This window comes from Coregonus lavaretus (genome assembly GCF_964263955.1).
Source record: "Coregonus lavaretus genome assembly, contig: HAP1_SCAFFOLD_1925, whole genome shotgun sequence".
NCBI classification, from domain to species: Eukaryota; Metazoa; Chordata; class Actinopteri; order Salmoniformes; family Salmonidae; genus Coregonus; species Coregonus lavaretus.
In genome coordinates, this window is record NW_028163883.1 from 2,501 (window position 1) to 25,501 (window position 23,001).

The window sequence follows — 23,001 nt, forward strand, 5'->3', positions numbered from 1 at the left end:
ATCAACTCAAAAGATTGACGAGTGACTGAAGGGACCGCCTGGGAGCTATGTGGGAGAGCCGGGCAGATCAGCCAATCAGACCACACAAATGAAAGATGTCAATTCTGCCAATGAGAGGATTGCATGAAATATTCTGCATGCATGCTTAGGATTGGACAAAACAGATGAAAATGAGCTTTATGTCAAATTAAATGTCCATTAGTCTCACTTGGAATTCTCGTCTCATTACATTTTGGTCGACTAAAATGACAAGTATTTTTCGTCATAGTTATTGTTTGATGAAATTAACACACACACACACACACACACAAACTCTTTCTCTCTCTCACTCTCTCTCTGTCTTTCCGTGTCTGTGTAGTGGTGGTACATTCCCCGACGACGATGGGTCTCGTCAGGAGGTGAAGAACAGTCTGTTTGTTGGGGAGAGTAAGAACAGGGGGATGCCCATTCCTGACAACCGTATCTGGGGCCCCGGGGGGCCCGACCTCAACGGGAGGACCCTGCCTCGAGGAGTGTGAGTGTTGGCTCGTATACACACACACACACACTGTGTGTCTCTCTCCCTCTCCTCTTCTTTTCTCTGTCTGTTAATGTCTTGTTCTCCTCTCCTCTACTCCCCTTCTCCTTCTCCTCTCCTCATTCACATTTTACCCTGAAATGAACCCCTTCAACTTTTCCCTTTCCAGTGTTTTGCGTGCTTGGCCAGACAGAAAGTATGAATAGAAGTATGTCTCAACTTGTGCATATCGGACATTCTTTCATTGTCTGGGTGAAAGAAACACGTCATCCATCATCTGTCTCAATAGTACATGAGATGCTATCTGGAGAGAAAATGATAATTTGCAACCACAATTGAACTTTTGCATACTGTTACAAAACGGTCCCAAGATGCAGCTGTTATCTAATATTCGATACCACAGAGCTTTGTCTGTGTGCTGAAAGAGACAATGATGTTCCCTCCGACACACTTGGGAACATAGCATCGCAAACCACACATGATCTTGACTGTGTCCCAAATAGCACCCTATTCCCTATATGGTGCGCTACTTTTGACCAGGGTCTGTCTCTCTGTCTGTCCGTCAATTTCTCGGTCTCTCTCGCTCTCTTACTCTCTCTAACTCGTCTCTCTCCCTCTAACTGGTCTTTCTGACTCTCTGTATGTCTGTCCTGTAGTGACTTCCCCATCCGCGGTATGCAGATTTACGACGGGCCCATCAACGTGCAGAACTGCACCTTCCGAAAATACATTGCCCTGGACGGGCGACACACCAGCGCCTTTGGCTTCAGACTCAACAACTCCTGGCAGAGCTGCCCTAACAACAACGTCACCGACATCACCTTCGACGACGTGCCTGTGAGTGTGTGTGAGTGTGAGTGTGTGTGTATGTGTGGGGGGGATTGTATCCCGCTGGTTAGCAATTATCTGTGCACGTGAAGGGAGTTGTGGTGTATTGTGTGTGTGTGTGTGTGTATGTGTTTGCGCTAAAGCGTAAATGCACATTTTGGGCAAGAGCTTTCATGTTGGCTTATGGTTATTGTAGTGCCATAAGCATACGGGTCTTACAGGTGAGACATGCTGTTGGTTCTCACCTCCATGACACTCACTGAATCCAGCATCTCTCCTCTCCTCTCCTCTCCTCTCCTCTCCTCTCCTCTCCTCTCCTCTCCTCTCCTCTCCTCTCCTCTCCTCTCCTCTCCTCTCCTCTCCTCTCCTCTCCTCTCCTCTCCTCTCCTCTCCTCTCCTCTCCTCTCCTCTTCTCCCCTCTCCCCCTTCCTCCCCCTCTACCCCCTGCTCTTCTTATCAGATAACATCCCGGGTGTTTTTCGGCGAGCCCGGCCCATGGTTTAACAAGATGCAGATGGACGGTGATAAGACCACGATATTCCATGATGTGGACGGCTCGGTCAGTGAGTACCCTGGAGCTTTCCTGGTCAAAGAGGACAACTGGCTACTGAGACACCCTGACTGTATCGACGTGCCTGACTGGAGGGCTGCCATCTGTAGTGGGCATTATGCACAGGTTGGTATGCATACGCCATGCAGGCTGAAGGAAGCATGCAGCAGGCGCACAAGCGTGCACGCAAGCATGCATGCACACACACACACTGTATCTTATACAAACACATACACTCAAATGAGTACACAGTATGTACTCACACACACGCCCTCTCTCTCTCTCACACACACACACAAAACACACACACACTCTTTCTCTCTCTCTCACACACACAATAATATGCCATTTAGTAGAGGCTTTTATCCAAAGCGATTTACAGTCATGTGTGCATAAATTTTTACATATGGGTGGTCCCGGGGATCGAACCCACTACCCTGGCGTTACAAGCGCCATACTCTACCAATTGAGCTACAGAGGACCACCCATACGTAAAATGACCTACTATCTTTTACACACACACATGCACAGACACTCTCACCTACACAGTGTCACACATGACCAGTCACACACACACACACACACACACACACACAGTGTTCATCTGCAGTGGGCAGACCCCATTAAGAGACAGTTAGCTCCAACCCGCCACTAGCCACCCTGCTAGCCAGCACCTCCTGCAATGGCATACATCAACACAGCCCTCCCAACAGCTGGTGTCACTTCAACGTTTTAATTTTGACAGATATTCTGTTTACTTTTATTGTTGTTTTCTTTTAAATAAAGTGGTGGTTAAGTTTCGTCTCAAAGCTAACACACTAGGTTTTTTGTGCAGTGTAACCTCGTTTCACCCTCATATTCAAATCACTCACATCCCCTTTACCCAATGATCCCTGTTCTTTACCTTCTAATGTCTTCCAGATTAGTGAATATGTTCTAATAGTATTTCAACGCCATGCTCATGTGCAAGAGTTACAATTGCTGTTGAATCCTAGTCACACACACGTGTGCGTGTGTGTTTGCACGTGTGTCTGTATGCGTTGGTGTATTAATGTGTGCGTCTGTGTGGTCCCTCAGATCTACATCCAGACACGTAACCCTGCCAGTCTGAACATGCAGATGGTAAAGGATGAGTACCCTGACAGACCCCTGACACTAGAGGGCGCTCTGGGCAAGAGGAAACACTACCAGCAGTTCCAGCCTGTGGTCACACTGGCTAAAGGCTACACTGTACACTGGGACCAGGCCGCTCCTGCAGAGATCACTGTGTGGCTCATCAACTTCAACAGGTTGGTAGTGGACACAGAGAGACAGACACACACACCCTCCACCACACACACACACACACACACACACAGAGAGAGAGAGAGACACCCACACACTGGCTAAGGGCTATACAGGTTGGTAGTGGATGCAGAGAGACACACAAACACACACACACACACTATTCAATTCCTTCTCCCAGCATTGTTTCAGCATCTGATCCAAACTGTCGACAACATGGCACCACATCCAATGAGTCATCCACACTCCAGAAACCCAAAGCCATCCCCTGACCACGTGGTCATATTAATAAACCCCATATCATCAAGTCACACCCTTTCCTTCCCTGAACCCCATAACCCAAGGGACAGTGTGATACAGTAGTTTATGGTGGCTGTTTGTCATAGCATATGACATCGCCCCTGCCCAGCAAATATACTTAATAGCATTGGCAGTCATTTGAATAGCAGAGGCATGGTAGTCATTTCAAGCGTGTTAGCTATTCCCTGGCCTGAGATTACCCCAAAAGGACTCGGAGGCATAAATTGGGGGATATGGGAATTCCCATTGGTTACATGCTACTCTGGCGCCATCTATTGTTTATGGAATGGAACTGCAGGTTCAGCCATAGACACTGTATTACATTTAACATTTTAGTCATTTAGCAGACGCTCTTATCCAATACTTTTTTCGTACTGGTCCCCCGTGGGAATTGAACCCAGGCGCTGCAAGCGCCATGCTCTACCAACTGAGCTACATGGGACTGCAGAGTCGTATTCACTAGTTTCTAGTTCCACTATCACCAAACGGAAGAAAGCTGACTGAAACAGAGAGAGACTAACCTGAACTTGTCCAATAAAGAACGGCAAAATGTTTTGCATCGGTGTGTGTACTAATTCATATGACAGGTGAGTGGGAGTAGTATTTAGCCCTAGCTCAGTGATGGGCTGCCTCCTGTAAAATGTCCTTTTTGATATACTTGATTAACTGTGTGTGTGTGTGTGTGTGTGTTCCAGGAACGACTGGATCAACGTGGGCTTCTGCTACCCACCAGGCACCACCTTCACGGTCATCTCGGACATCCACAACCGGCTGACCAAGCAGACCAGGAAGACCGGTGTGTTCATGAGGACCACACAGAGAGACAAGATCAACCAGTCCCACCTGTCCCGAGGCTATTACTACTGGGAGGAAGATACCGGGTGAGGGGAGAGGGTGAGGAGGGAGGGAGGGGGGGAGGGGGAGAGAGGAGAGAGGGTGAGGAGGGAGGGAGGGGGGAGAGAGTAGAGAGGGTGAGGAGGGAGGGGGGGGGGGGGGGGGGGGGGGAAGAGGAGAGAGGGTGAGGAGGGAGAGACATCTATCTACTCCTGTCCCATCTACAGGAATGTGTAGTAGAAGAGTATGTAGTCTCCCTCTCAGCCTGCTGGTCCTCACAGTGAATCTCTATTAACTCTCTGTCTCCCCTGTCTCCCTCTCAGCCTGCTGGTCCTCACAGTGAATCTCTATTAACTCTCTGTCTCCCCTGTCTCCCTCTCAGCCTGCTGGTCCTCACTGTGAATCTCTATTAACTCTCTGTCTCCCCTGTCTCCCTCTCAGCCTGCTGGTCCTCACAGTGAATCTCTATTAACTCTCTGTATCCCCTGTCTCCCTCTCAGCCTGCTGGTCCTCACAGTGAATCTCTATTAACTCTCTGTCTCCCCTGTCTCCGTCTCAGCCTGCTGGTCCTCACAGTGAATCTCTATTAACTCTCTGTCTCCCCTGTCTCCGTCTCAGCCTGCTGGTCCTCACAGTGAATCTCTATTAACTCTCTGTCTCCCCTGTCTCCCTCTCAGCCTGCTGGTTCTCACAGTGAATCTCTATTAACTCTCTGTCTCCCCTGTCTCCCTCTCAGCCTGCTGGTCCTCACAGTGAATCTCTATTAACTCTCTGTCTCCCCTGTCTCCCTCTCAGCCTGCTGGTCCTCACTGTGAATCTCTATTAACTCTCTGTCTCCCCTGTCTCCCTCTCAGCCTGCAGGTCCTCACAGTGAATCTCTATTAACTCTGTCTCCCCTGTCTCCCTCTCAGCCTGCTGGTCCTCACAGTGAATCTCTATTAACTCTCTGTCTCCCCTGTCTCCCTCTCAGCCTGCTGGTCCTCACTGTGAATCTCTATTAACTTTCTGTCTCCCCTGTCTCCCTCTCAGCCTGCTGGTCCTCACAGTGAATCTCTATTAACTCTCTGTATCCCCTGTCTCCCTCTCAGCCTGCTGGTCCTCACAGTGAATCTCTATTAACTCTCTGTCTCCCCTGTCTCCCTCTCAGCCTGCTCTTCCTCCGAGTGAAGGCCTACAATGAGAAGGAGGACTTTGCCTTCTGTTCAGTGAAGGGCTGTGAGAGGGTTAAAATCACAGCAGTTATCCCTAAGGGCAGCGGCCCCAGTGACTGCATGGCACAGGCCTACCCCCTGCATGCAGAGATGCCCATCGTAGATGTGCCCATGCCAAGGAAACTGCCCAGCGCCGAGCTGGTGAGGACAGAGCTCGCTCGGTCTGTTGGTGACAATGTGACAAATGACACTTTGCATCATTTTGTAAAATAGTCATTTGTAGTTACCAAAATATTTCAATAGTTTATCAAACACATACAGTGGGGAAAAAAAGTATTTAGTCAGCCACCAATTGTGCAAGTTCTCCCACTTAAAAAGATGAGAGAGGCCTGTAATTTTCATCATAGGTACACGTCAACGATGACAGACAAATTGAGGAAAAAAAATCCAGAAAATCCCATTGTAGGATTTTTAATGAATTTATTTGCAAATTATGGTGGAAAATAAGTATTTGGTCACCTACACACAAGCAAGATTTCTGGCTCTCACAGACCTGTAACTTCTTCTTTAAGAGGCTCCTCTGTCCTCCACTCGTTACCTGTATTAATGGCACCTGTTTGAACTTGTTATCAGTATAATAGACACCTGTCCACAACCTCAAACAGTCACACTCCAAACTTCACAATGGCCAAGACCAAAGAGCTGTCAAAGGACACCAAAAACAAAATTGTAGACCTGCACCAGGCTGGGAAGACTGAATCTGCAATAGGTAAGCAGCTTGGTTTGAAGAAATCAACTGTGGGAGCAATTATTAGGAAATGGAAGACATACAAGACCACTGATAATCTCCCTCGATCTGGGGCTCCACGCAAGATCTCACCCCGTGGGGTCAAAATGATCACAAGAACAGTGAGCAAAAATCCCAGAACCACACAGGGGGACCTAGTGAATGACCTGCAGAGAGCTGGGACCAAACTAACAAAGCCAACCATCAGTAACACACTACGCCGCCAGGGACTCAAATCCTGCAGTGCGAGACGTGTCCCCCTGCTTAAGCCAGTACATGTCCAGGCCCGTCTGAAGTGCATTTGGATGATCCAGAAGAGGATTGAGAGAATGTCATATGGTCAGATGAAACCAAAATATAACTTTTTGGTAAAAACTCAACTCGTCATGTTTGGAGGACAAATAATGCTGAGTTGCATCCAAAGAACACCATACCTACTGTGAAGCATGGGGTTGGAAACATCATGCTTTGGGGCTGTTTTTCTGCAAAGGGACCAGGACGACTGATCCGTGTAAAGGAAAGAATGAATGGGGCCATGTATCGTGAGATTTTGAGTGAAACCCTCCTTCCATCAGCAAGGGCATTGAAGATGAAACGTGGCTGGGTCTTTCAGCATGACAATGATCCCAAACACACCGCCCGGGCAACGAAGGAGTGGCTTCGTAAGAAGCATTTCAAGGTCCTGGAGTGGCCTAGCCAGTCTCCAGATCTCAACCCCATAGAAAATCTTTGGAGGGAGTTGAAAGTCTGTGTTGCCCAGCGACAGCCTCAAAACATCACTGCTCTAGAGGAGATCTGTATGGAGGAATGGGCCAAAATACCAGCAACAGTGTGTGAAAACCTTGTGAAGACTTACAGAAAACGTTTGACCTGTGTCATTGCCAACAAAGGGTATATAACAAAGTATTGAGAAACTTTTGTTATTGACCAAATACTTATTTTCCACCATCATATGCCAATAAATTCATTAAAAATCCTACAATGGGATTTTCTGGATTTTTTTTTCTCATTTTGTCTGTCATAGTTGACGTGTACCTATGATGAAAATTACAGGCCTCTCTCATCTTCTTAAGTGGGAGAACTTGCACAATTGGTGGCTGACTAAATACTTTTTTTCCCCACTGTATGTAAACTGTTTATTACTGATTCGTAGTATTCATAGTACTATGTACTAGTATATAGTATTGTAGTAATACTAGTACATATTATTCATAGTATATTCACATTATTTTAAACCCTTTACAACCTCTTTATAAAGTGTTACTGATACAGTCATGTAAAGAAAGAGATGTCTTGGCATCTCATCAATAAATCTCTGTAGCAGTGTTGTGGACATGATTGACATTTCTATACCAGTGTCGGCCACGTAAGCTCGCTCTCTCGCTCTCGCTCTCTCTCTCTCTCTCTCTCTCTCTCTCTCTCTCTCTCTCTCTCTCACTCTCACTCTCACTCTCACTCTCACTCTCAATCTCTCTCTCTCTCACTCACTCACAGCGCACCACAGACCACTTCCTGGAAGTCAAGCTGGAGTCCTACAACACACGCTTCTTCCACATCAAGGAGGACTTCGCCTACACAGAGGTGTGTGTGTGTTTGCTTTTTCTGTGAGTAAAAAGTTGTTAAATGATGTCTTGATTGGATATTGTGGTTGCCGGGCAGGTTAACGGCAGGAAGTTGTACCAGCCAGACGATGGGGTGCAGCTGACGGTGATGGACGGCCATGACGGGAGACTGGTGGAGAGCAAAGGCTTCAGGAACTCCATACTGCAGGGCATACCTGCCCAGATAGAGAGCTATGTTAACAACCTGAAAGACAAGTAAGAACACACACACACACACACACACACACACACAAGCTAACATTTTCATGTTAGAATGGGAAGACACTGAAGTGAACAATGTTAACTCTCTCTCTTCTTTTCCCCCCACTCCATCCCCCATCGTTCTCTCTCTTCTCTCTCTCTCCCCCTCACTCCCTCTTTCTCTCTCTCTCTCTAGCTCCATCGTCATAATAACGTCTAAGGGCCGTCTGGTGACTCGGGGCCCCTGGACCAGAATAATGGAGCTCCTCGGAGCTGACAAGACCCTCAAGTTGAGAGGTAACTAACTAACTAGCTAACTACTGGAGCTGCTTAAAGCTGACAAAACCCTCAAGATGAGAGGTAACTAACTAACTAGCTAACTACTGGAGCTGCTTAAAGCTGACAAGCCCCTCAAGTTGAGAGGTAATTAACTAACTAGCTAACTACTGGAGCTGCTTAGCGCTGACAAGACCCTCAAGTTGAGAGGTAACTAGCTAACTAACTACTGGAGCTTCTTAGCGCTGACAAGACCCTCAAGTTGAGAGGTAACTCACTAACTAGCTAACTACTGGAGCTGCTTAGAGCTGATAAGACCCTCAAGTTGAGAGGTAAATAACTAACTAGCTAACTACTGAAGCTTCTTAGCGCTGACAAGACCCTCAAGTTGAGAGGTAACTAACTAACTAACTAACTAACTAACTAACTAACTAACTAACTAGCTACTGGAGCTGCTTAGAGCTGACAAGCCCCTCAAGTTGAGAGGTAATTAACTAACTAACTAACTGCTGAAGCTTCTTAGCGCTGAAAAGACCCTCAAGTTGAGAGGTAACTAACTAACTAGCTAACTACTGGAGCTGCTTAGAGCTGACAAGACCCTCAAGTTGAGAGATAACTAACTAACTAATTGAGCTGCTTAGAGCTGACAAGACCCTCAAGTTGAGAGGTAACTAGCTAACTAACTAACTACTGGAGCTTCTTAGCGCTGAAAATACCCTCAAGTTGAGAGGTAACTAACTAACTAGCTAACTACTGGAGCTGCTTAGAGCTGACAAGACCCTCAAGTTGAAAGGTAACTAACTAACTAGCTAACTACTGGAGCTGCTTAGCGCTGACAAGATCCTCAAGTTGAGAGGTAAATAACTAACTAGCTAACTACTTGAGCTGCTTAGAGCTGACAAGACCCTCAAGTTGAGAGGTAACTAGCTAACTAACTAACTACTGAAGCTTCTTAGCGCTGAAAAGACCCTCAAGTTGAGAGGTAACTAACTAACTAGCTAACTACTGGAGCTTCTTAGCGCTGAAAAGACCCTCAAGTTGAGAGGTAACTAACTAACTAACTAACTAACTAACTAACTAACTAACTACTAGAGCGCCTTAGAGCTGACATGACCCTCAAGTTGAGAGGTAACTAACTAACTACGCAGGTCTGGTCAATGATTTATTTCTTGGAATTAAAAGGTTATTTCTGAAAAAAATATGATTCTGAGATTATTAGCTTTAAAGTTCCGAACCCTCATTGGTTTAAATGAATTTTAATATGGTATGCTTTTTAACTTAACAACATGAATCAGGGTATTTAGAACAAGGGTGTCAATAACTCAATTTTGAGAAAAATGCAGATAGAACCTTTATAATCCTAAACTAGTTCCTGGAGATTTCGACCGACACACACTAGAGGGTGCTATTGATATACTGTTGGGATACAGAAACTAACGGTTTATAAAAAGTGTTCAACGTTTTAAACTGGTGCTGTTCGTTTATCAAATCCAGTAAGCAAACTTTTATTAAAAGTGTATTAAATCATTCAAAATGATCTGGCTTGTAATGATTTTCAGTGTTTAGTGTTCAGGACTGACAGTGTTTCACATACAATCTCTCATAAATGCTGATTCATAGTAGCCTACGTAATAATGTATAGCCTTCCTGATTCATAATGATGACTCAGCTATTTCTCAGTCAATACTCATGCACGTGTGTGTGTGTGTGTGTGTGTGTGTGTGTGTGTGTGTGTGTGTGTGTGTGCGTCTGTGTGTGTGCAGAGGGTAGTCAATACTTAGCCGCATGCCAGAGCAGCAGGGTCCTCCCTCCCTCCCTCCCTCCATGTCTCCATCCCTCCATACTTAACCCCACTCCCTCCATCTTCAAGTCACATGCCACAACCCACGTTTTGGAATTCAATGTCGCCAAAGAAATCCTTCTCCAAATTCTTATTCTAATTATAGATCATACACTTACACACACATTCTACGAAATAGATTCTACGCCCCTACACATCCCGGAGCAGGCTGCGGGACACATTTTTCTCACTGTGGGGTGTAATTCCAGAGACGACAAATGGTCTATTTGTGTAGAAGTCATTCCTGGATGGGGTGAGACGCCTCAATGGTATGCACAGTGCTGGAGAACGGAGGAGGAGGAGGAATGCCAGCTAGCTCTCTTTCTCGCTTTGTCTTTCTTTATTTCTCCCTCCTCTCTCCCCTGTTCCTCCGCCCTCTCCCCCTTTCCCTCTCTGTCCTTCTAGGAATCTTTTCTGGGGGTGATTTTTGTGTTCTTTTTTTTTTGCTTGTTTCTTGTATTTCTTGTGGATTTGTTGAAGGGAGTGAGATAGTAATGTATACTCTGAATGTGAGCAGCAGACATTGAGCCTGCATTTCTTTCTTTCTCTGTGTTTCAGACAAGCTGACGTTTGTAGGCTTCAAGGGCACTTTCCGACCTGACTGGGTCCGTATGGAGGTGGATGAGGAGAGAGCTAAGATCCATCAGGTCCTCCCTATCCCTGTGGTCAAGAAGATGAAGCTATGAGAGAGGAGAGGAGAGGAGAGGAGAGGAGAGGAGAGGAGAGGAGAGGAGAGGAGAGGAGAGGAGAGGAGAGGAGAGGAGAGGAGAGGAGAGGAGGCGTAGTGGGGGAGACACACAAGACTACACCCCCCACACAACACACACACACTGCCCCTAGCACTGGAGTAGGTAGAAGTTGTTCCTATAACTACTGTTCCAAGATCAGATGTTTTTCACAACTAAAGACTAAGGTTAGTAATGTGGATAGGTTATCTGATCCTAGACCTGTGGTTAGGGATGGTTTCGACCCAGAGCCAGCACTGCCCTGACGAACTGTGTCGGTGTGACTGACGCCTCAAGGACCCAATCAAAGCACACAGAGGTGGAGAAGGAGGGGCTACAGAGTGTGGGCCGGCTAATCAAACGCATGCGTTTTTCTGTCGACTATCAACTTTCCCGCCATGCAGGTCTCCCGTTATGTGACAGTGTTGACTATGTGAGTGATTCGACTGTATCGTTCGTTTGACTATACTTTACTTTTAAAATGCGAGAAGAGAGAAAATATGACCAACAAATATTCCTTGTTTTTCATCCTGCTCAGTGGTGTTAACCTACTCAGAGACAGATTTCCTAAATGTTTGCACCTGTGTTTTCCAGTGGGAAGTTAATGTCGTTTAACACAATAGACCAAAAAAGTAGAACAATGAAGGAGAAGAGAGAGAAATTACGTGACTTTTAAAGTAGAACCAAATGGAAAAATACAGGTTAAAGGCCCAGTGCTGTCAAACACGTGATTTTCCTGTGTTTTAAATATATAGTACCAGTCAAGTTTGGACACACCTACTCATTCAAGGGTTTTTCTGTATTTTTACTATTTTCTACATTGTAGAATAATAGTGAAGACATCAAAACTATGAAATAACACATATGGAATCATGTAGTAACCAAAAAAGTGTTAAACAAATCAATATATATTTCATATTTGAGATTCTTCAAAGTAGCCACCCTTTGCCTTGATGACAGCTTTGCACACTCTTGGCATTCTCTCAACCAGCTTCATGAGGAATGCTTTTCCAACAATCTTGAAGGAGTTCCTACATATGCTGAGCACTTGTTGGCTGCATTTCCTTCACTCTGCGGTCCAACTCATCCCAAACCATCTCAATTGGGTTGAGGTCGGGGAATTGTGGAGGCCAGGTCATCTGATGCAGCACTCCATCACTCTCCTTCTTGGTCAAATAGCTCTTACACAGCCTGGCGGTGTGTTGGGTCATTGTCCTGTTGAAAAACAAATGATAGTCCCACTAAGCCCAAACCAGATGGGATGGCGTATCGCTGTAGAATGCTGTGGTAGCCATGCTGGTTAAGTGTGCCTTGAATTCGAAAAAAATCACAGATAGTGTCACCAGCAAAGCACCATCACACCTCCTCCTCCATGCTTCACGGTGGGAACCACACATGCAGAGATCATCCGTTCACCTACTCTGCATCTCACAAAGACACGGTGGTTGGAACCAAAAATCTCAAATTTGGACTCATCAGACCAAAGGTGTCCTTTAGTAGTGGTTTCTTTGCAGCAATCCGACCATGAAGGCCTGGTTCACGCAGTCTCCTCTGAACAGTTGATGTTGAGATGTGTCTGTTACTTGAACTCTGTCAAGCATTTATTTGGGCTGCAATTGGAGGTGAAGTTAACTCTAATGAACTTATCCTCTTCAGCAGAGGTAACTCTTGGTCTTCCTTTTATGTGGCGGTCCTCATGAGAGACAGTTTCATCATAGCGCTTTATGGTTTTTGCGACTGCACTTGAAGAAACTTTCAAAGTTCTTGACATTTTCCGGATTGACTGACCTTCATGTCTTAAAGTAATGATTGACTGTAATTTCTCTTTGCTTATTTGAGCTGTTCTTGCCATAATATGGACTTGGTCTTTTACCAAATAGGGCTATCTTCTGTATACCACCCCTACCTTGTCACAACACAACTGATTGGCTCAAACGCATTAAGAAGGAAAGAAATTCCACAAATTAACTTTTAACAAGGCACACCTGTTAATTGAAATGCATTCCAGGTGACTACCTCATGAAGCTGTTGAGAGAATGCCAAGAGTGTGCAAAGCTGTCATCAAGGCAAATGGTGGCTACTTTGAAGAATCTCAAATATAAAATATATTTTGATTTGTTTAACACTTTTTTTGGTTACTACATGATTCCATATGTGTTATTTCATAGTTTTGATGTCTTCACTATTATTCTACAATGTAGAAAATAGTAAAAAATAAAGAAAAACCCTTGAATGAGTAGGTGTGTCCAAACTTTTGACTGGTACTGTATTTCCACACTGAGGTTGGAATAATACTGTGAAATTATGATAATGCCCTTTTAGTGTAAGAGCTGTTTGAAAAGACCACCTGAAATTTCAGCCTGTTTTGGTGGGATGGAGTTTTGTAAATTAGTTAATAGACCAATAACAAAGAGAGTTCAAAACCTCTCTGACAATAACAGCTAGTTTTCAGTTTTCCCCTCCCAACATAGACCACTCCCAGCCAGTCCTAGCTAAATCCTTGCTTGAGAAATTGCTCTTTGCTAAGAAGCTATTTTTATTTCATTTTGACCATTTTTATTAAAAACAAGGTACTGAATTGTTACCCAGAAATGATTTGCTATTGAGATAAAAACGGCTGCATTGGACCTTTTATGATGAACAGAATACATTTTTTAGGTAAATGAAGACAATTTAATGTTGTTGTTTTTGTGTGTGTGTGTTACCCTCCTACTGAATAAAAAACAGGTGCAAACTTTGCACCAGACTTTGCACCAGGTGCAAACATTTAGTCCATCTGGCCCTAAGATTCCATTCCAGAGAAGCTGTTTCCCTGTGCTGTATGTGAGAGCTCTAGATCTTTAACTTGATATTGTGCAATGTTTGGTTTCATATAACTGTTCATATCAACGTGTGTGGTCCATCGGTCTGTGTTTTATTAAACATACCAGCATGTAAAGAAACCCCAAAATGATCCTGAATATATCCAAGGACATTTTTTGATCACTTCTAAAGTGGTATCTGGTCTTAGACAATATTCCCAAATCAAAACTATAAATGTTATTTAAGCAATTTATAAATTGATTATAAATTAGCGATTTTTCAACAAATCTGGCAAGAATCAGATAAACGTTTCCCTTTGCCCGAAATAGCTGGTCTTTTTTCGGACGTGGTAGTTGTTAGTGTTTTGTATGTTTAAATGTGTTTTTAAAAATTCCACAGATTGATAACAGAGATATATTTTATACTTATTTATTGTACAGACACAATTGAACAAAATCTACAAGGGACATCTTTTGAGTTGTAATGTATTCTGGTCCTGAATTGTATGTAAGAAAAATAATACTATATCATTTCAAAACAATCATACTAAACACTGCTATATGACATAATATGACCCATCGTGGGTACCGCGTTGTTTTGTTTTAACCCTACACCAAATGGATGTGATGTACTATATGTGACTTGGGCTTGTAAAGTAATTAAATGTCATGACTTAACATCTTTAAATGACTTTTGTACAGAAATAAATCAATAACTGAACCGAGTGTTACTCTGAATTTATAAGCGTGCGTGTGTGTGTGTGTGTGTGTGTGTGTGTGTGTGTGTGTGTGTGTGTGCGCGCGCACCTCAATAAAGACTTTCTGCAAAGAAACACCAGTTAACGTTCCGGTAACACATTTCTGATGTTCTACTACCGGTTATCCAATTATTGTTTGAACCAAGAAACACATCAGTTCCACATTTCAACCATTAGCCTACACGTTTCAACAGACACTTTGGTTTGGGATTCTTAGGCTTTGTCCCAAACGGCACCCTATTCCCTATGGGCCCTGGTCAAAAGACGTGCACTAGGTAATAGGGTGCCGTTTGCAGCGTTATTGGAGAAGTTAATGGGTTCTGGAGGTTGGAATTACCATCAGCAAGGGGCAATGGTTGGCTCCAGCCCCATTGGTTCTCATGCACTGGTTCCTTTGTGTGTGTGTGTTCAGAGTAAAGGGTGTGGTTCCAGGCCCATTATAAATCATTGTGGAATGCCGAGCTATGCTCACATGCTGAGAGAGTGCGAGCGCTAGAGAGAGGACTCGTTAAGCGGATGCCTCCAATCCTCTGCAGTGCTCCAGCTCCCAGTAACACTGTGAGCTTCCTACTTGCTTCTAAAACACAACACTGGGGCTCTGTTGGCTTATGTAAAGGAAAAATCAGGCGCTCTACTCAATCCGTAGTGCTGAAGATCCGCTTTATAGCGTGATTGACAATTATAAGGCAATGTTCCCCGGCTCTCGCGGAGACTGCGTTAACAGTAAACGCTGCATGTCCACTCAATGGGAAATTACCTTTACATTTTAACGTGGATCTTCCATGATACTTAGATGATAAGGATTGAATCCAGCCCAAGTATTATATCAGAAAACTAAAAACTGAAAGTTTGTTGGTTATAGCAGGTTAATGCTGAACTGATTGAATCTAGGCTTAACATCATTCCTTCCGGTCCACCAGCGTTTAGATAACATGCCAGACGGGATACACAGAACATGACAATACAAATCCCAACACAGTTGGAGGGAGTCTGTATGGACAGGCAGATAGTCTCATAACGCAGTGGACTGGACTTGACTATCAAGTTACATTTATTTGTTGCTCCTTCCAAGCGGAATGTGTTCACACACACACACACCCCCCTTCAGGGATGTGGCAGACAGCTACGCCAGAATAAGAAGTGTGAGAAATGGGACGAAAAGACAGGGACGAAAAGAGGAAAATGGTAAAATAGGATGAGGAGATGTCTCAGTTGTCATATTACACAAAGCAACCCATTCACTTAACCAACAAGGACTCCCTTTTCAGAGGATTGACAAAGAAAGAAAATCATTTTATTCTGTAATTTAGTGAAGATCCATGTACAATGTGACCACTGCAATTGTATGCTACAAGTCAATACTGAACTCAACTGTATTATTGAAGGTGAACACAAGAAATCAACAGTTATCTATGTGTGTGTCCCTAATGACACACCCCATTCCCTACGTAGTGCAGTACTTGGCCTTTCTCAATTCTAAAATCAGTGGTTTTGGCACATGTAGGAAAATCAGTTTGTGCTCAAATCATTTCCTGTATTACTTAAATGTTTTATTGGAATAATGAAATACAATGCCTCTAATAAATGTACTGCTTGTCGAACAGTATAGTGGAAAACAATGACAAAAAGTAATATTGAAGCACTGGTTGGATTCATAACTCGTTTCAAAATACAATTTTTCACATTCTCTGACACAGCCCCTACATTGTAAAAGAGACAAGTCATTGACAAGCCGTACAAAATAACATGTTGACCTTCAGACTCAGTGACAGGTGTGTAAAAGACACTGTAAACCTCAACGCTACACTTTAACACCTGCTCTGAGGTCAGTCATTGACCCTGGATTTAATAGGCTTGATAGAGTACAGACTGCCACAAAACTAACTTGTGCTGAGTCACCGTTGGACCTCTCTCCAAGTCCCTTCCCCTAGCCTCTACCACTTCAGTGTCTGCAGATCTGTAGCAGCTCCATAAAGCCTGATTGAAAGGATAGGTAGTAGTCAAATGCATTTTGCTTTTAACCATTGGCCTCAGATCTGAAATACTTAAGTGAAAGAAGCTAGGGGTTGTTTCTGTTCTGGACAGGCCCTGTGATTGTTCTGTCAATCCCATCTCTCTCTCTCTCGCTCTCTCTCTCTCCCTCTCTCAATCATCAGCCAATCACAGTTCAACCTTGGCTTTACTTGCTCTGTTGCCGTCCAGGTCGGGTTTCTTGCCCTCCGACTTCTTCTTGCCCTTCTTTTTGGTGTTCACTTCATTCTGCTGCTTTGCCTTGGCGCTGCCATCTTCCTTGGCGGCCTTCCCGGGGAACACCTGACCTTCCACGGTGACCTCGGCGCAGCGCTCCTGGGCCACCAGGAAGTCCTTGACCTCCCAGGCGAAGCTGCCGTCTCGCAGCATGAAGATGACCCGGTTGGAGCCCACCACGAACCTACAGCACGAGGGGAGAGGAGGGACAACACGGGACATTAGTCTTGAATCTGGGAATAAAGAAAACCTTTCCTGTTTACAATAATGAACAAATCTATTGTCAACATTTTTGTTTGGATACGCATTAGTGTGTTAGGTTATGTACAGTGAGGGAAGAAAGTATTTGATCCCCTGCTGATTTTGTATGTTTGCCCACTGACAAAGAAATGATCAGTCTATAATTTTAATGGTAGGTTTATTTGAACAGTGAGAGACAGAATAACAACAAAAAAATCCAGAAAAACGCATGTCAAAAATATTTAATTGATTTGCATTTTAATGAGGGAAATAAGTATTTGACCCCATCTCAATCAGAAAGATTTCTGGCTCCCAGGTGTCTTTTATACAGGTAACGAGCTGAGATTAGGAGCACACTCTTAAAGGGAGTGCTCCTAATCTCAGCTTGTTACCTGTATAAAAAGACACCTGTCCACAGAAGCAATCAATCAATCAGATTCCAAACTCTCCACCATGGCCAAGACCAAAGAGCTCTAAAGGATGTCAGGGCCAAGATTGTAGACCTACACAAGGCTGGAATGGGCTACAAGACCATCGCCAAGCAGCTTGGTGAGAAAGTGACAACAGTTGGTGCGATTATTCGTAAATGGAAGAAACACAAAAGTACTGTCAATCTCCCTCGGCCTGGGGCTCCATGCAAGATCTCACCTCGTGGAGTTGCAATAATCATGAGAACGGTGAGGAATCAGCCCAGAACTACACGGGAGGATCTTGTCAATGATCTCAAGGCAGCTGGGACCATAGTCACCAAGAAAACAATTGGTAACACACTACGCCGTGAAGGACTGAAATACTGCAGTGCCCACAAGGTCCCCCTGCTCAAGAAAGCACATATACATGCCCGTCTGAAATTTGCCAATGATTCAGAGGAGAACTGGGTGTTGTGATCAGATGAGACCAAAAACGAGCTCTTTGGCATCAACTCAACTCGCCGTGTTTGGAGGAGGAGGAATGCTGCCTATGACCCCAAGAACACCATTCCCACCGTCAAACATGGAGGTGGAAACATTATGCATTCGGGGTGTTTTTCTGCTAAGGGGACAGGACAACATCACCGCATCAAAGGGACGATGGACGGGGCCATGTACCATCAAATCTTGGGTGAGAACCTCCTTCCCTCAGCCAGGGCATTGAAAATGGGTTGTGGATGGGTATTCCAGCATGACAATGACCCAAAACACACGGCCAAGGCAACAAAGGAGTGGCTCAGCCAGTCTCCAGACCTTAATCCCATAGAAAATCTGTGGAGGGAGCTGAAGGTTCGAGTTGCCAAACGTCAGCCTCAAAACCTTAATGACTTGGAGAAGATCTGCAAAGAGGAGTGGGACAAAATCCCTCCTGAGATGTGTGCAAACCTGGTGGCCAACTACAAGAAACGTCTGACCTCTGTGATTGCCAACAAGAGTTTTGCCACCAAGTACTAAGTCATGTTTTGCAGAGGGGTCAAATACTTATTTCCCTCATTAAAATGCAAATCAATTTATAACATTTTTGAAATGCGTTTTTCTGTTTTTGTTGTTGTTGTTATTCTGTCTCTTTTCTGGATTTTTTTGTTGTTATTCAAGCCCCCCCTCCTTCTGTGCTGTGTTCACTGTGCACCTTCCCACTGGCACACCAAGCCCCCCCTCCTTCTGTGCTGTGTTCACTGTGCACCTTCCCACTGGCACACCAAGCCCCCCCTCCTTCTGTGCTGTGTTCACTGTGCACCTTCCCACTGGCACACCAAGCCCCCCCTCCTTCTGTGCTGTGTTTACTGTCACCTTCCCACTGGCACACCAAGCCCCCCCTCCTTCTGTGCTGTGTTCACTGTGCACCTTCCCACTGGCACACCAAGCCCCCCCTCCTTCTGTGCTGTGTTCACTGTTCACCTTCCCACTGGCACACCAAGCCCCCCCTCCTTCTGTGCTGTGTTCACTGTTCACCTTCCCACTGGCACACCAAGCCCCCCCTCCTTCTGTGCTGTGTTCACTGTGCACCTTCCCACTGGCACACCAAGCCCCCCCTCCTTCTGTGCTGTGTTCACTGTCACCTTCCCACTGGCACACCAAGCCCCCCCTCCTTCTGTGCTGTGTTCACTGTGCACCTTCCCACTGGCACACCAAGCCCCCCCTCCTTCTGTGCTGTGTTTACTGTCACCTTCCCACTGGCACACCAAGCCCCCCCTCCTTCTGTGCTGTGTTCACTGTGCACCTTCCCACTGGCACACCAAGCCCCCCCTCCTTCTGTGCTGTGTTCACTGTGCACCTTCCCACTGGCACACCAAGCCCCCCCTCCTTCTGTGCTGTGTTTACTGTCACCTTCCCACTCTTCCCACTCGCACACAGACGCCAAGCCCCTTCCCCTGACACAAAATATAGACTATGTACAAAGGTACAGTACTAGTCAAAAGCTTTAGAACACCTGCTCATTCAAGGGTTTTTCATTATTTTTTACTATTTTCTACTTTGTAGAATAATAGTGTAGACATCAAAACTATGCAATAACACATATGGAATCATGTAGTAACCCAAAAAGTGTTAAACAAATCAAAACATATTTTATATTTCAGATTGTTCAAATAGCCACCCTTTGCCTTGATGACAGCTTTGCACACTCTTGGCCTAATCGCCCAACATCATTGCCCGACCTCACTAATGCTCGTGGCTGAATGGAAGCAAGTCCCCGCAGCAATGTTCCAACATCTAGTGGAAAGCCTTCCTAGAAGAGTGGAGGCTGTAATAGCAGCAAAAGGGGGACCAACTCCATATTAATGGCCATTATTTTGGAATGAGATGTTCGACGAGCAGGTGTCCACATAGTTTTGGTCATATAATGTAAACTTCTTCCACTCTGAAAACAAGCAGTTTAAAACTAGCTATTTGCATTTGATGTTTGGTCCAACGTAAATCGGTCATGTGGACACCGAAACACATAGAGACATTATTTTACTGTAATGGAGGAGAACTGAACCTTTAATGATACCATTTTTATGTCTCAACTCACAAAATGTTGAACAGAGCAGAACCTAGCAGCATTTTAGCCACAGACTTATGCGCTAGCTGTCTGGTCTGTGATTTATAAATGTGCAATGAGCATAAAAATACACATTTGTATCAGGAATTGGCAACTCCTTCTCATTCTGAGAAATAAGCATCTTCTTATCCAGGTAGGCCACTTGATTTCAACATCTAAACAAAGTGAACAGGCTATGTGGTTCAAACAGTTGGAGACGGACAGGAGGGTGTATTCATAACAGTTTGACTGTTCTACCTTGTTAGCAAACAAGTAGATCCAAGTTGGCTAGACTTTAAATATAAAGATTAGCTGGCTTCTCACTACAGGGATCATATAGATGTTGACAGATGGAATTGGAGTTTAGCCCACTAGGACATGACGAAAACATGCTAATAATAGCTAAACAGTTAACTAGAGTACAAAATATGTTTTGAATTGGCTACCTAGTTATTAGTCTGTTCTCTATTTAAAGGCCTACCTGCTGCTGCAAATGTCCGACTGTCTCGCTCTCCTTGAGCAACGGCCCACTCGTCTTGCACATATGTAGGTGATGCACGCAAACACAGACGCGCTAAAGTGTAATTCCGAGACTATCTAAATAAATTACATTAACATAAATTATTACAATATTTTTCCAGACTTTTCAGATTTGATCATTTTCCAACACTTTTCCAGGCCTGGAAAACACTATAAAAAATTCCATTCCAGGATTTTCATGACCGTACAAACCCTGTCACTTGCAGGTGGGCTTGTGATTGAGAGATTGTTTATGAGACCTGTTAATTTTCTATATTGCCTGCTACCAGAAGTTGGTCATTATTAATGGATGTGCATGGTTCAGGTTACATTTGTAACAAAAAGGGCATCTTCATAGACTTGAAAGCCAGATAAGTGATTATTGGAAAAAAGCAGGTTAAACTATTTTGATAAAATAATTCAATTATTAGTAGGTCTCATGGTTGAAAGCTTATATTTAGCCTAGGTATAATTTTACAAGCCGTGAATTAATTCGATTATTGCTGACTGTTTGAAATGCAGTGTATTTGACCTTTAATTGTGAAACAAAGCTTATTTTGAGAATTTTTTTTAAAAAGTTGATATGTGAATCGCCCATAAGTTAAAAAATTAATAAAAATAAAAATAAATAAATAGAGATCGGATTTGTAGGCCATATTGCTCAGCTCTAATGTGCTGTGTTAAAGGACACTTTGATAATACATCAAACTGACTTCATAGCCTTCATTGGAAAGATGATCACCACGACTCGGATTGTGGAAAGCAGAAATGCCAGGTTGAAGATTATTGTGATACGGCAACAGAGTTATTGGGGGTAACAGATGTTACTTTCAACATGATTTTTTAAATGCTAAATAATCCTAAAGATAGATTGTCTCAATATGATAGAGATAAAGTTTGAAGAGCTTGGGAGGGTTTTTGGGAGGGGGAGAATTTGTTCGAAATTTGTAGTGATTTTTTTTTTTTTTTTTTTTTTAAACAAATCTTAATTGTACAGAATTAGGCCAACTGTGATAGATTGCACACTCCAGCACAATAGGTTTGCGGACCACCATTATACAATAGAAGAAGAAGGAGAAGAGGAGGAGGAAAGGTTTGAGAAATGCGGCATTAGACTAAAGCCTAGGCCTACCTCTGGATGTCAAAGTTGGCGTTGAAGAGGCTGCTCTGCCACAGACTGGTCACCTCCTCAGTCTCCTTCTCCGTAGGCTCTCCCGCCACCGTGGCAAACACCATCAGAGTTTTTCCCTTCTTGGACATCTTCAGCAGCTCCTCTGGCTTAGAAGCGTCCACCTTGGAGAAGTCGATAGGCGGTGGGGACCGTCTGTGCTCAGGGAGGTCGCCCTCCTCGATGTCGTCGTCTTTCTGAAGGAAGCGGGGAGGAGATATGACTGAGTTTTAGATATTACACAATGAATGATATCATTGACTACAAGTGCTTCAGTAATGCAAAGACAAAGCTATTCGTTCAGATAGCTAATTTACTATTCTGTTCCTATCCTTGTTAACTAGCTAGATATCAAAGAAAGTTTGGTGTGGCGAGTGAAACGAGGGGATACCAAGCTACAAAGAATCTATCACGTGAAACTAACGTTAGCTTGTTCACTCATTAACTAACGTATAGCTAACTTAGCTGGTTAAGGTTAGCTAGTTATTTAGTACAATAACAATGGACTATAGCTATGATGTTGCGTGATAGCTATACCTTATCAGGACTGAGCAATATTTTTGGTCAAGTAACTATCTAGCAAGCTACGAAGATCAGACAGGAAATATGTTGGTCATGTTATTTAGCTAGCTTTCTGATGAGCTATTTAGTTAGCTGAGAAGCTAGCTACAGTAGCTGTCTAGGTAACTGAAAAACGGCTATTAACCGAATTAAAAGCGTGTTGTTTACCTCCCATTCCTCCAAAAGCCGTGCCATATCGGCATCATTGTAATCTCGGATATCTTTCTTCTTCTTGGGCTTGTTATTTTCACCGTCCGTTGCTAAAATACATATAAAATACGTACAGAGCAAAAGCACAGCACATCTCCACCTGAAGTCCGCCGCCATGCTTACAGATGGTGAACGGTGATTGGCTGAGAGTGTTTCCTCAGAGGACGTGGAGGGTACGTGACGAAGGAAATGGGGATTGGTTACAATAGGCCCTTTTCACGATGACGTCATCTAACTTCCGCCTTTCCGCGTAGCAGGTTAACTTCACTTCCGTTCGCCCGTAACCTGAGACTTCTCAACGAAAATACAACTGTTGACCACTAACTAGCAAGCTAGCTACTTGAAGAAATTCCAAAAGGTACGTTTAAGTTAAATTAGTAAAGTTAAGAGTAATAATGTTTACGTATATGCAATGGTTTGTAACTTGCTAACGTTATTGTTAATTCATAATTGTTCACTGCCTTAGTTACTTAAAAGTGGGCTAACGTTAGCTAACAACAACTTAGTACCAGATACCGATAACGTTAAAAGGTAGCGTTACATTGCTGCCTGGCTGTAATGTAACAAGTTTACTTAGCTAGCTATCTAACCCTTTGTTAGGCAGTTAGTTTA

At 44.1% G+C, this 23,001-nt stretch overlaps 2 protein-coding genes across 2 annotated transcripts in view; one reads left to right on the forward strand and one right to left on the reverse strand.

The window, feature by feature from the left end:
• LOC311117684 (cell migration-inducing and hyaluronan-binding protein-like) overlaps positions 1-11,695 on the forward strand; it is a gene marked incomplete at its 5' end in the record, with an annotated part of 13,910 nt that extends 2,215 nt beyond the window's left edge. The window contains 10 exons of the mRNA XM_084192614.1: positions 359-514; positions 1,174-1,354; positions 1,806-2,021; positions 2,973-3,184; positions 4,175-4,360; positions 5,461-5,665; positions 7,746-7,832; positions 7,911-8,068; positions 8,250-8,350; positions 10,728-11,695. Of these exons, the coding sequence (XP_084048740.1) occupies positions 359-514; positions 1,174-1,354; positions 1,806-2,021; positions 2,973-3,184; positions 4,175-4,360; positions 5,461-5,665; positions 7,746-7,832; positions 7,911-8,068; positions 8,250-8,350; positions 10,728-10,855 (1,630 nt within the window). The remainder of the gene's footprint in view (positions 1-358; positions 515-1,173; positions 1,355-1,805; positions 2,022-2,972; positions 3,185-4,174; positions 4,361-5,460; positions 5,666-7,745; positions 7,833-7,910; positions 8,069-8,249; positions 8,351-10,727) is intronic.
• A 2,414-nt stretch (positions 11,696-14,109) lies between these two features.
• On the reverse strand, positions 14,110-22,520 carry LOC311117685 (LRP chaperone MESD-like). Its single transcript, XM_084192615.1, has 3 exons — positions 22,348-22,520; positions 21,583-21,815; positions 14,110-16,884 (listed from the first exon to the last, which is right to left on the reverse strand). The coding sequence occupies exons 1-3, from the start codon at positions 22,504-22,506 to the stop codon at positions 16,614-16,616; spliced, it is 663 nt and encodes a 220-aa protein (XP_084048741.1). The 5' UTR covers positions 22,507-22,520; the 3' UTR covers positions 14,110-16,613.
• Positions 22,521-23,001: the final 481 nt, after the last annotated feature.